The sequence below is a fragment of the Athene noctua genome, chromosome 17 (assembly GCF_965140245.1).
Source record: "Athene noctua chromosome 17, bAthNoc1.hap1.1, whole genome shotgun sequence".
Classification (NCBI taxonomy): Eukaryota; Metazoa; Chordata; class Aves; order Strigiformes; family Strigidae; genus Athene; species Athene noctua.
Window position 1 is genome coordinate 10,556,758 of NC_134053.1, and position 12,303 is coordinate 10,569,060.

Consider the following 12,303-nt stretch of genomic DNA (forward strand, 5'->3'; position numbering starts at 1 on the left):
GCAATTTGGCATATTAACAGGAAGTTCTTTAGGAAAGAACATAACTGGTTGCCTTGACAGACCAAACTTTTAGTGTGTCAGCAGGACTAGAAATTGTGTAATAAAAAAGAGCTATCTCGGAGTATGCAACTGCTGACCGGTCTAATAGATCAGCTTCATAAATGAACCAAGAGATGCCTTAAACTAAGTTAAACAAAGCAAGCTGTCTGAATGGCAGAATTCATGTGGCTCTCTGCTTCAGCTTCAGGCTTGTTCCAGAGTGAAAGTACTTCTTTATCTGAAGACCATTTTGGCTTAAAAGCCTCCCCAGTTTAAGTGACTTGACAGGTAAACTGGAGCACTCAGTAGCTGAGCTTGACTTTAGGTTCAGCTGGTGCTTTGAGTAGGCCTGGTTGGAAGAGTGATATTAACTCATTAATATTTCTGAACAGAAGATTGTACTGACATATCTAGACTAGAATGCTAATTATGCCCAAACTTTCTCCCTCAGCCTGACTCATTAGGATGAGGAGTACATCCTTTGCAGATAAATTTTAATTTCCCTTCAACCTCTCTATTCAGTGGAGCTATGGCTCCAAATGGCCAGCAAAGCTGTTCATTGCTTTGAGTTTAAGGAAGAAGCCTGGAGCTATATTTGTGCTTGGTGTCAGTACAAAGGCATGTCACTGCAGTACTGTCTTGTGACAAGGCTAAAGGCAGCTGTCTTAACTGTTACAATCTTAGTCTTGACTAATAAACACTCATCTTTTGGCAGATTGGAATTAAGCATGGTGTTATCTACCTGATCACAAAGTATGGATATATTCACATGTATGACTTGGAGTCTGGAGTGTGCATCTACATGAACCGTATTAGTGCTGATACTATCTTTGTCACAGCTCCTCATGAACCTACCTCAGGCATTATTGGTGTGAACAAAAAAGGACAGGTAACAAATCTCAGCATCTGTTTTTGCGTCTTCTAAAACTCGGATGGAATGTAAAAATGTAATGAGTGACTTGATGCAACAAATGTCGTGGAAGGGAGCAAGTAACTATTAGATTATTTAGTTTTTAACCTCTCCTAGTACAAAACAACTTGGGGAGGAACTTACTTTTTTAATAATCTGCTACTTCACTGATGGGCTGCATGGCCGTTTGGTTGCTGTATTTCATAGTAGTTGTGGTGAGGACAGTACTCCTCAATGTGCCTTTTGTCCTTTCCAGGTGCTTTCTGTATGTGTTGAGGAAGACAACATAGTGAACTATGCTACGAATGTTCTCCAGAATCCTGACTTGGGACTGCGTATGGCCATACGTAGTAATCTTGCTGGGGCAGAGGAATTATTTGCCAGAAAGTTCAACACACTGTTTGCTCAAGGAAGCTATGCAGATGCTGCTAAAGTAGCTGCATCTGCACCAAAGGTAAAGAATTCCAAAGGTAAAGCTTAGAAGTCATGAGGATTTGCCATAGCTTAGTGAACTTGCTTAGCTCACTTGCATTTCAGTACTTGACATCCAAAAACTAAAGTGCTGCAGTACTAGCCTTAGTTCTCAGCAGTTTGGTTGTTGTTTCTAATATATTCTGTATTCCATAAAGAAGCATCTGCTATGTTTTTCCAACCATAGGCTGGGCTTGGTGTGGCCTCTGACTTGCTAGAATGTCATTGGTTTGATGACATCTCCCCCCGATGGCTTAAGAGTCGATACCTCAGTGTATAGCTTAACACCTGTTTTTTGACTAATACTATTCAGCCTTCCCTAATTTAACATTGCTTCTCTCTATCTTGTACCTCTTCAGGGGATTCTACGTACCAGCGATACAATCAGGAAGTTCCAGAGTGTACCAGCTCAGCCTGGGCAGGCCTCTCCCCTGCTCCAGTACTTTGGAATACTGCTTGACCAGGGACAGCTGAACAAGTTTGAGTCTCTGGAGCTCTGTCGCCCTGTCCTACAGCAGGGCCGCAAGCAGCTTCTGGAGAAGTGGCTGAAGGAAGACAAGGTTGGCTTGATCATGGTGCTAGCTTAATTCTGTTGCTTTGTAATGACTATGAACAATACTTTTGTTAATAATACATCTCTGAGTTGTTCTGCTTGACAAAATACCACTTCTGATTTCAGCTGGAGTGCTCAGAGGAGCTGGGGGACTTGGTGAAGACCGCTGACCCAACCCTTGCACTCAGTGTCTATCTTCGTGCTAATGTGCCAAACAAAGTGATTCAGTGTTTTGCTGAAACTGGTCAGTTCCAGAAAATAGTGCTGTATGCTAAAAAGGTAAAGTTGTTTGTCACAAACTGCTAGACTATCTTACACTTTGTGTACATTCTCAAGCTGTCTTCCATGAGATAAGTTTTATTCCTGTCACTTGAAACTGTTAAGTAGGTAAGATTGAGAAACACTGTTCTCTTCATTGTGAGAATGCAAATCATAGTGTATGAGTAAGGTCTGAGCACTCTGCAAAAAATTAAATCCAGAATATCATGAACTATCAAATCAATGGACTGGTTCAAGCTTATTCTAGGGAATAAAGATAAGATTCTTCCTAAGTTCATAAGACTACTGGGGCTTTTTTGATGGATTACAAAATTTGTGTGATGTCTACTTGTAAGTTAGGACCTTACTTGACAGATAGTGCCTTAAGACTCTTGAAGGGTTTGTTCCTAGAAGTTTTCTTCACTAGCAAGAGAAGTGCCCTGGTGCAAGTTGAGTTACTAAGTGAATACTGAATTTCTGTGTTAACAGAAAAGCAATGCTTTTGTCTGAATTCCTGGAAGATGGGGCATGGGTATGGCAACATCACAGCAGTTCATAGTGCCTATGCTAAAGAAACTGAAAGCTTATATAGATGTGTAAAAGCTTCCCAGACATGCATGATTGTTTCTGAAATCTCTAGGTTGGCTATACCCCAGACTGGATCTTCTTGCTGAGAAGTGTGATGAGAGTCAGTCCAGAGCAAGGCCTGCAGTTTTCTCAGATGCTGGTACAGGATGAGGAGCCACTGGCTAACATTAACCAGGTGATGCCTACAACAAGAGTACTGGTCTCTTGATAGACAGAGGTAATAGCATAGTAACATTTTGGGGACTGGTAAGGTCAATTCAGTTGGCTTGGTTAGAAAAGTGACTAAACTATTCTAGCCAAGTTTAATTACCGTTAAGTCTTTAGAGGCAAGTGTGCTTTCAAGTTCTTGTGGGAGCTTTCTGGGTTAGTACTGGAATATTGACAGTGAATCTGCCACAGTCTTACATCTGAGCAATAGTGTTACTGTCATACTGATGGCTTTAATGGTGCATACATTAACTCTTCCCATGCAGAGTATTTACAGGAAGATGAACAAATAAACCTAAGTGAGTGCTGACTGCCAGCAGCTCCTGGTGATTAAATGGACAGAGAAATAAGGCAACGATTTGCATTATTAAATAATTGAAGCTACTTAGAAAGTCTTGGCTTTTCTTGTAGCAACTGTCCCAACAAGAGAGAAGGAATGGGATTTGCATGCTGTGTTAAAACTAAATAGAGTGGGTGGCAAAATCTGGCAACATAGCTCAAAGAAATGTGCTTCTTACATTCTAGAGAAAAAAGACAGTGTGAAACCTGTCTCCTTCTTAACATGCTAGTAATCCTATGAAAACAAAGGGAATGGAGTATGCTAGGTGCTGTGATGAGCTGCCTTTCTAGCCTTCTAGTCAGGCCATTAGTGTATACAGGTAAATGTGCATGTGTGTATAGACCCCCTTCTCTAACTCAGCCAATCTCAACAGATTGTGGATGTGTTCATGGAGAACAGTCTTATTCAGCAGTGCACGTCCTTTCTGCTGGATGCCCTGAAAAATAACCGCCCTGCAGAAGGCCATCTTCAGACTCGTCTCCTGGAAATGAATTTGATTCATGCCCCGCAGGTAAGACCTCTTAACCTAGCTCCTCCCGAAAGTGAAGGACGGACAGTAGTAGGCTTGTACAAGAACATGATGTCTGATACTGATGTCTACAAGTAGTTCAGCAACGTCAAAGGAAAGACTTGTGCTGTGACTTTTCAACAACTTTTAGGCTGTGCTGCTGTGATTCTCTGACGGTCTGAACATGAAATGTAATCTCCTAGGTTGCAGATGCCATTCTTGGAAACCAAATGTTTACCCACTATGATCGTGCTCACATTGCCCAGTTGTGTGAAAAGGCAGGTTTGCTCCAGCGAGCTTTGGAACACTACACCGATCTCTATGATATTAAACGTGCTGTTGTTCATACTCACCTCTTGAATCCTGAGGTAAGTCTGTTGTACAGAGTAAGGAAGTGAGAGCTTAAGTAAAGTGAATAATCTTTAGCTCTTCTGTAGCTGCTAAAATCCCTGCAGCTTGGTTTGTAAGTACCAAAGTAGTACATGTAGCTGTGATTCAAGAATATTTGTCCAGTTAACAATTAAACTGTAATCTGTCGTTTTAATGGCTTAAATCTGACCTCAGTTTCCCAAGTGGGCATTTCAAATCTTACTTCCAAACTGCATTTTTGTAGTTGTAAAGATGGCGAGTGTTGTGTTTCTGTTTAAGTTTCTGGTCTTAGCGCATGGAAGACTTCTCTCTAGTAGCTGGGCTAGAAACTCTGGCTAGTTGCCACACTTCAGAAATCAGTCAAATCCTGTATAAGTTACTGAATAAAATTTCTTTCTCTTTGCAGTGGCTTGTGAACTTCTTTGGCTCGCTCTCAGTTGAAGACTCTGTGGAGTGTTTACGTGCCATGCTGTCAGCCAACATTAGGCAAAATCTACAGCTCTGTGTACAAGTTGCTTCTAAATACCATGAGCAGCTCGGTACCCAGTCTCTTGTGGAGCTTTTTGAATCTTTCAAAAGCTATGAAGGTACAGTATTAGAGGGAAGCAATTTACTTGGAAGCACTACTTGATTGAAGCTAATAGTAAGGACTGTAGCTTTTATGGAAGAGGCACTTGTCTCATGGCTGTACCTTAGGATGTGTTTATCAAAGTGAGCTCATCTCAGGGACTTCTAGGGGTAGCTTATTCCAGATAGTTCAACCCTGCTGAGAAAGTAGCTTTCATCCAACTTCAGGAAAAAGCAGAAGGATTTTTTTTTTCCCTCTTCCAGGTTTCATCTTTCTTTCTGATCTTTACTCAAGAGGGTTAAGAAACTAAGTCACAAGCTGAAACCCATAACAGGCTGCACTTGCTTCACTTACCCTTTTAACTGTGTTAAAAACATGTGACTCTTTCTAGGACTGTTCTATTTCTTGGGTTCCATTGTAAACTTCAGCCAGGATCCAGATGTTCACTTCAAGTATATCCAGGCAGCTTGCAAGACTGGTCAGATAAAGGAAGTGGAAAGAATCTGCCGTGAAAGTAACTGCTATAACCCAGAACGGGTGAAGAACTTTCTGAAGGTAAATATTCTGTCCAGTGGATTAAGCAATCCTCTGTATGTTTTGCTTAGCAGCAGAACTACAGCCTTCGAATGGAGGGAAGTACCATCTCAAGGTTTAGCTGGCATGGCTGTGAGTAGTCTACTGTGTAGCTGTAATAGGAGTCTGATCCTATTCCAGGAATATAATAAACCCTTCTAGGCTACCTCTGGGAAAACAAGCCCAAATTTACCACTACTTTAAAACTAGCCTGTATGATACAACTTGTATGAAACTCATGAATATGTTGTCACCTAACAATAGGTGAATCCAGGCTGGTAGAAGGAAAGACTATGCTGAAGTATTCAGCAGGAGCTTTATCAAGGATATTGGTTGGGCAAAGCTTATTAAAACTGCAGTCAGCCTGTACCACAACACTTTGTATGCTTTGACTGGTAAAATGGGCTTTTAATGCCGCTTCATTTTGCATTAAGTTCTTGGCCCTGCAACTGTCTTGTGAATTGATAATCATTTTGAAGCTAGAGATGTAGTCTTAATGAGGCACTTTATGAAGAGCCTAAAGTTAAAACTCAACCGATAGACTAGCTGCATGGTATTCACAGTGGGTAACTTGCTTTTGAAGTCACATGTCTGTTTGGCAGTCTTGTATTGTGACTTAGTGTTAAGGGAACTTGGTCAGACTTTCCTGCTTTTTGCTTCAACAAATGGGGCTTGCTTACTTTTTTTTTTTCCCCCCCCACAAAATGTAGGAGGCAAAGCTCACAGACCAGCTTCCTCTGATCATTGTCTGCGATCGATTTGACTTTGTTCATGACCTGGTGCTCTACTTATATCGCAATAACCTGCAGAAGTATATAGAGATCTATGTACAGAAGGTAAGGAAAATCCAGTTTTAAGCTCTTGTTCTTTCCTTCCTTAGAAGGACCTTTCAGTACACTAAAGCAGAATCTGCTGTGTGTTTCTTACACTCATGCTTCTAGTGTAAAGGCTCTTCAATAAGCCTTTGGTCTATTACAAACCTGTAAGTGTAGTTTTTCCTGGAAAGTATATGCAAATGGGGGTGGGTTATTAGTAATGCTAATAACTAATTTTAATGATGGTGGCTTATTCTAGGTGAATCCTAGCCGTATACCAGCAGTGGTTGGAGGGCTTCTTGATGTGGATTGTTCTGAAGATGTCATTAAGAACTTGATCATGGTGGTTAGAGGCCAGTTCTCTACAGATGAGCTGGTGGCTGAAGTGGAAAAAAGAAATCGGTAACAAAAATGCATCAGTAGACACCAGTGTTGGGCTTTCCCTGACCCTGGTATACACCCAAATTTAATTGGATGTAGTTTTGTTGAATGATACAACACTAATATTGTTTTATGCTTCTTTATAGAAAAGCAGCTTAGATTTGCTAGTCAGTCTCTTTGATTTGGGCCATACAGGAATGCCTCACAGCACTGCACGATGAATAACAAAGCTTTTGAACACTTCCTGTACAGCCAACTATGAGATATAACTTTGGAATAAATCTTGTCTTGACAGTCTTGTTGGAGGCACACAGCAGCTTGTGTAATTAGTTTGTAGTTGCCTGTAAAGTGGCTTTAAGCATAAGGAGCTAGCTAGTACAACAGGGGTTGAAAGGAAAGATTGCAAAACTGCTGGCATCTGCAGCCTTCCCTGATGTTAAACTGCAGATCTGGCCTCCACACATTTAAGACTCATTAAAAATAACTGGCTGGTCTCCATCTGCTTTTAAGTCTGACCAGCAGACCTGCTTGAAGGGAAGGCCAGGTATTAATGGGTAGCAGTCAAGCATACCTCAGTCTGATTTATAAACCTAAAATGTTTGCTTCTTCAAAGGCTTAAGCTGCTGTTGCCATGGCTTGAATCGAGGATTCATGAAGGCTGTGAAGAACCTGCAACTCATAATGCCTTGGCCAAAATCTACATTGACAGTAATAATAATCCAGAGCGGTTTCTTCGTGAGAATCCTTACTATGACAGCCGTGTAGTTGGCAAATACTGTGAAAAGAGGGACCCTCATCTGGCCTGCGTTGCTTATGAGAGGGGGCAGTGTGATCTGGAACTCATAAAGGTTAGCAAAACTGCATTTATAAACATGATAAAGAACTACTAGCTGCCTGAAGTGGAAGCCTAGCTGGCTGTTTGTCTAACGCTTGCAGAATTGTGTCTTGCAGTCTCACTCAGGAGTTGAGGTAGGCAGGATTCTTCTATATGGAGACAGTAGTTTTTATGCTGTGGAGAAGAACTCTTATGCTGTATGTCCAAACTAAAATTGTATAACTACAAGTTTATGGTATAGTTTATGTCTCTAATCCACTGATTCTACTCAAAATTACATTGTTTATTGGGCCCAGCTAATGAATATGCCTACTGTTAAACCTTTGTTAACTTGGTTTATATTTTTTGAGCCTTGAGTATTTGATCAGCAGAAGGGACATGCTGTCATCTAGCCTGACTCTACAGTAGGAGGAAAATTTCTCTGAAACTAGAATGGGGCTTGTAATTTTCCTTTTTTTGTGGTTGACCCTTAGTTGCTCCAGTACTTAACTAGAAAGGAGGAAAATAAATGTTGACAGTCAAACTGCAAGTACTTACTTCATTGCAAGAGCTTATTCCGATAGCATTCCTCTGCTATCTTAAGCTTGTTGATTCCTAGAAACCTCCCTTGGACATTCAAGGGCAAGTGACATTCCCATGGTTCTCCAAACACATCCTATTCTCAAACTGAACACCAGAGCTTAATGCTAAATTGTAGTGCTTGTGGCTGCTGAGAAAGAAAGCATTCCCCTCCCGCCTGTGCTTCTGCACTAGTATATGGAAAGAATGTCAGCTGTGTAGGGGTAAGAACTAGCTTGTTTTGCCCTTTTTTGAAAGGAAGTAAACGCTGTTCTCTGGCAAGGCCTACTCTGTGAGTTAGAATGGTGGTATAATCTAGGCTTGCTGCTGAAAGAGGATGACTTTCCAGCCTGAAGCAGCTGTTTTTGAAGCAATACCTCCTCTGTAGCCGTAAAAAAACCTGGCTGGCTACATTTAGCTTTTTTATTTCAGGATATGAAGGTGGCTTTGAGTTGTTTTGCTAGGAAACTTTGCTAGGATAAGCTCTAACGTTCTGGTTAACCATAAAAACCTGTCAGTACCAGTTTCTTCCTTGAACTGATGTTCTGAGCAGGTGTTTCTGGTTATGGAGAAAAGATCTTCCTACTGTAAGAATTATTCTTGAGACATTGTTGCCTCCTAGAAGAGGGTTCAACTCCTGCAACTAATAGATGTACAATGTAAAGCAAACTTGTGCTGCTACTAATTTGCTTACAGCAAAGTATTTGAGATTCCAAGAGCTAATTTGGATACTAACTAAACATGACCTGTTGGTAGAAGATGAAATAGGCCTTCAGGTTTCTACTCTTCTGGTTGGAAATTGAAGCTAGTGGTACTAATAGGATCATAACTCATAACTTTTCCTTACTGCACTTCTATAGGACTTTCACACTTATTCTGCACCCTTAACACTTTAACAGGGGAATCCAAGCCACTTGCCTACCCTGAACACTTCTAGCTAATGCCACCAAATACGTAACTTATTTCTAGCTTTAAACACCAGCACTGTTCCTCAGTTCACTACTTAACACTGCACAGGCAAGTGGCTCCCTTACTAGATTTAAAACTTAAGTTCTTCAGGCTTCTGCAGGTCTTCACTTCAAACAGAAGCAAATAGTTACTCTGAAGCCACTGTCACAGTATTTGTGTTGGGCAAAACCAAGAGAAGCTATAGAAATTCTGCTGGAGACCTTCTCCATGAGCCTTCCAGATCAGAGGTTGGGTAAGAACTTGTCTGTGGCATTTAGCATTGGTCAGCAATTAGCTCTAGTCAGTCTTCTAGACTGTCTGATTCATAGCTAGTTAAACCTGTCCTGTGGTACTGATCCTTAACATTAACGCCAATATTTGTAACTTCTCCTTCAGGTCTGCAATGAGAACTCACTGTTTAAGAGTGAGGCTCGCTATCTGGTGCGCAGGAAGGACCCTGAGCTCTGGGCAAATGTTCTGGAAGAAAATAACCCATTCAGGCGGCAGCTTATTGACCAGGTACAGCACAAAGGCTAAACGTTCAGTATGAAGAGAGCTCGGGATGTGTCAAACGTTATGGAACATTAAAGCAGCTGTCTTCCCCCCACAAGGTCCTTCAAGGCCCCATCTCAACTACACAGGAATTTAGAAGAGTTTGAGTGGCAGGTATTAATTCTGACCTTCATGGTCAGAAAATTTAGTTACCAGTAAGATATTTGTCTTGTGGAGTGACATACCTCTGGTGAATTTGCTCCCTATACAGACCCAAGGTGTCACTTTAATAGCTGTATCCAGTATAGAAGTAGCTTGGTCTTGCTGTCTATGACAAAATACTCTAAAATTTCTGAAGCTTTAATTTGTAGTTCACTGGAATAGGCTGGCAAATATCTTATTTGGGGAAAACACTTAATACTTTCCTGCCTTTAAATGCAGGTTGTCCAAACAGCTTTATCAGAGACACAGGATCCAGAGGAGGTTTCTGTAACTGTGAAAGCTTTCATGACTGCTGACCTGCCTAATGAATTGATTGAGTTATTGGAAAAAATTGTCTTGGATAATTCTGTATTCAGTGAACACAGGTAAGAGGAGAGCTTTGTGCACAGGTTTAGCCTATTCAGTGCCTTTTTTAGGTTATGACGTGACCCAGATTATTTGTGGGCCTCCTGGTTGTAGGACCTAAGCACTCCTAAATGTGTATAACCAGGTGAAAAAGCAGAGTTTAAAGTGCTCTGTGCTTTAAGAACAGAGCTAGTTCACACTATGCAGTTTGCAGTGATATGTTGAGAGAACGCTGATATTGGCAAGTAATTTCTTTTCTGTGGCAAATATCAGTGCTTTTCAATCTGGGGATGAAAGGTTTTTTGGTAGTGACAGCAAGCGGGTGTATTTTTTTGCATGTACAATACCTGTCATTTAAGTAGGTGTTACCATGCGCAGCTTATAGGCTCTGTTTTCTGTTAACCAAAGGAATCTCCAGAATCTGCTGATCCTGACTGCAATTAAGGCTGACCGTACTCGTGTGATGGAATACATCAATCGGCTGGATAACTATGATGCCCCAGATATTGCAAACATTGCCATCAGTAACGAGCTGTATGAAGAAGCCTTTGCTATATTCAGAAAATTTGATGTTAATACTTCAGCAGTTCAGGTGGGGCATGTTTCCTGCATGAAGGTACAGAATGTTAGTAGTAGAGAGAATAGGAAGCGTACTGTTGTATTGATTCTCAAGGAGTGATTGTCACTTAAATCATGAGACTCAAGAGTACAGTTCCCATATGATACCAAGTTTCAGGGAGAAGTGTGATTATGGGAAAATAGCAAAACAAAGTCAAAATAATAACTTTGGAGGCTGATCTGGTCAAAGTAATTAAAATGTTGGGGCACTGCACTATATACTCGGGATGTGTGCACTGCACTTGATTCAGACTGGCTGCCTTGGAGACTCATACTTGAAAGCTGCAGAAGCAAATGTTACTAGGCAATGCCTTTGGGCCAGCATTAATTGACTTCTGTAAGGCAGAGGAGAAACAGTAGCAACAGGAGTCTTATTCTTGCTGCCTCTACTTCACTGGACAGAAATGGCTGTTCTAAAAACAGCTTCATATTGCTGACACAGAACAGTGTATATGCTTTAAGGAAGAGATCTGTTAGAAAGGAAAACGTTATAAAGCTTTGATTTTTAACTTGTAACTTCAATTTCAAACAGGTGCTGATTGAGCACATTGGCAACTTAGACCGTGCTTATGAATTTGCAGAGAGATGTAATGAACCAGCAGTATGGAGCCAGCTAGCCAGAGCACAGCTCCAGAAGGACTTGGTGAAAGAAGCCATTGACTCCTATATAAAGGCAGATGACCCATCTGCCTACATGGAAGTTGTTCAAGCAGCTAATAGAAATGGTAAGGCAAAATACCCTCAAACTTAAGATCGTTTGGATATGAGCTAGGTTATTGCATCTACATCAAGCAGCAGGGGTTCTTGAGATTTATGAAATCTGTTTCAGAGGAAATGGGAGCAGTGAGTACATGGAAAGGATGAGTTAGTGTTTAGTGAGATTCCTGTCAACAAGCTTGTCTGTGTTGCTACACCAAAGATAGACCTTCCTGTGGAGATGATGTGGACTGTTATCTAAAATATAGCCAAGTGTAATGTATTTATTTAGCTGTATGTGGTACAATTGCTTGCCAAGTGGATTGTAGAATACTTGCAATAAGCTCAACCTCACATGGAGAGGTGACGGTGTTTAGCAGGGAATTCCTTAACCCAGATGCAAATGGTTTAGTACCATGGTGGAGGAGATCCTTGAGACTACTCATGAAAACTGTCCCTAAGGCAGGCAAGGTGAGCAATACAGAATGACTAAACAGAGGGTCTGAAATATCTCTTCTCTCTTTAAGATAACTGGGAGGACCTAGTCAAGTTCTTGCAGATGGCCAGGAAGAAGGCTAGAGAGTCTTATGTAGAGACAGAACTTATTTTTGCTTTGGCAAAAACTAATCGTCTGTCAGAACTGGAAGAGTTTATTAGTGGCCCTAATAATGCCCACATACAACAGGTATGTCTTGATCCACAGTTCCCATGTATGACTTTCTGCTTATCTAACTCCTGATTCTTGCTGTTACCCGTGTTTACCTTGGGCTCCTATTCCAGGTTGGTGATCGCTGTTACGAAGAGGGGATGTACGAAGCTGCAAAACTACTCTATAACAACGTATCTAATTTTGCTCGCCTGGCATCTACCTTGGTGCACCTTGGAGAGTATCAGGCAGCAGTGGACAGTGGCCGCAAAGCCAACAGCACAAGGACTTGGAAGGAGGTAACTTAAACTCGTGTTTTTTAATGGCTTGCAGAATGTGCTCTCTAGTGTTGCTTCTGAGTGT

General features: G+C 41.2%; 1 protein-coding gene across 6 annotated transcripts in view; it reads left to right on the forward strand.

Moving 5' to 3' along the window:
• The window catches only part of CLTCL1 (clathrin heavy chain like 1), a 37,731-nt gene that overhangs the window by 14,765 nt on the left and 10,663 nt on the right, over nt 1–12,303 (forward strand). For all 6 annotated transcript variants that reach the window (XM_074920905.1, XM_074920904.1, XM_074920901.1 and 3 more), the window contains 18 exons: nt 755–928; nt 1,206–1,403; nt 1,780–1,980; nt 2,100–2,252; nt 2,872–2,994; nt 3,740–3,877; nt 4,078–4,242; nt 4,650–4,830; nt 5,203–5,366; nt 6,095–6,220; nt 6,459–6,601; nt 7,194–7,428; nt 9,318–9,440; nt 9,855–10,000; nt 10,389–10,572; nt 11,131–11,323; nt 11,822–11,979; nt 12,075–12,239. In XM_074920905.1, the coding sequence (XP_074777006.1) occupies nt 755–928; nt 1,206–1,403; nt 1,780–1,980; nt 2,100–2,252; nt 2,872–2,994; nt 3,740–3,877; nt 4,078–4,242; nt 4,650–4,830; nt 5,203–5,366; nt 6,095–6,220; nt 6,459–6,601; nt 7,194–7,428; nt 9,318–9,440; nt 9,855–10,000; nt 10,389–10,572; nt 11,131–11,323; nt 11,822–11,979; nt 12,075–12,239 (2,970 nt within the window). The remainder of the gene's footprint in view (nt 1–754; nt 929–1,205; nt 1,404–1,779; nt 1,981–2,099; nt 2,253–2,871; nt 2,995–3,739; nt 3,878–4,077; nt 4,243–4,649; nt 4,831–5,202; nt 5,367–6,094; nt 6,221–6,458; nt 6,602–7,193; nt 7,429–9,317; nt 9,441–9,854; nt 10,001–10,388; nt 10,573–11,130; nt 11,324–11,821; nt 11,980–12,074; nt 12,240–12,303) is intronic.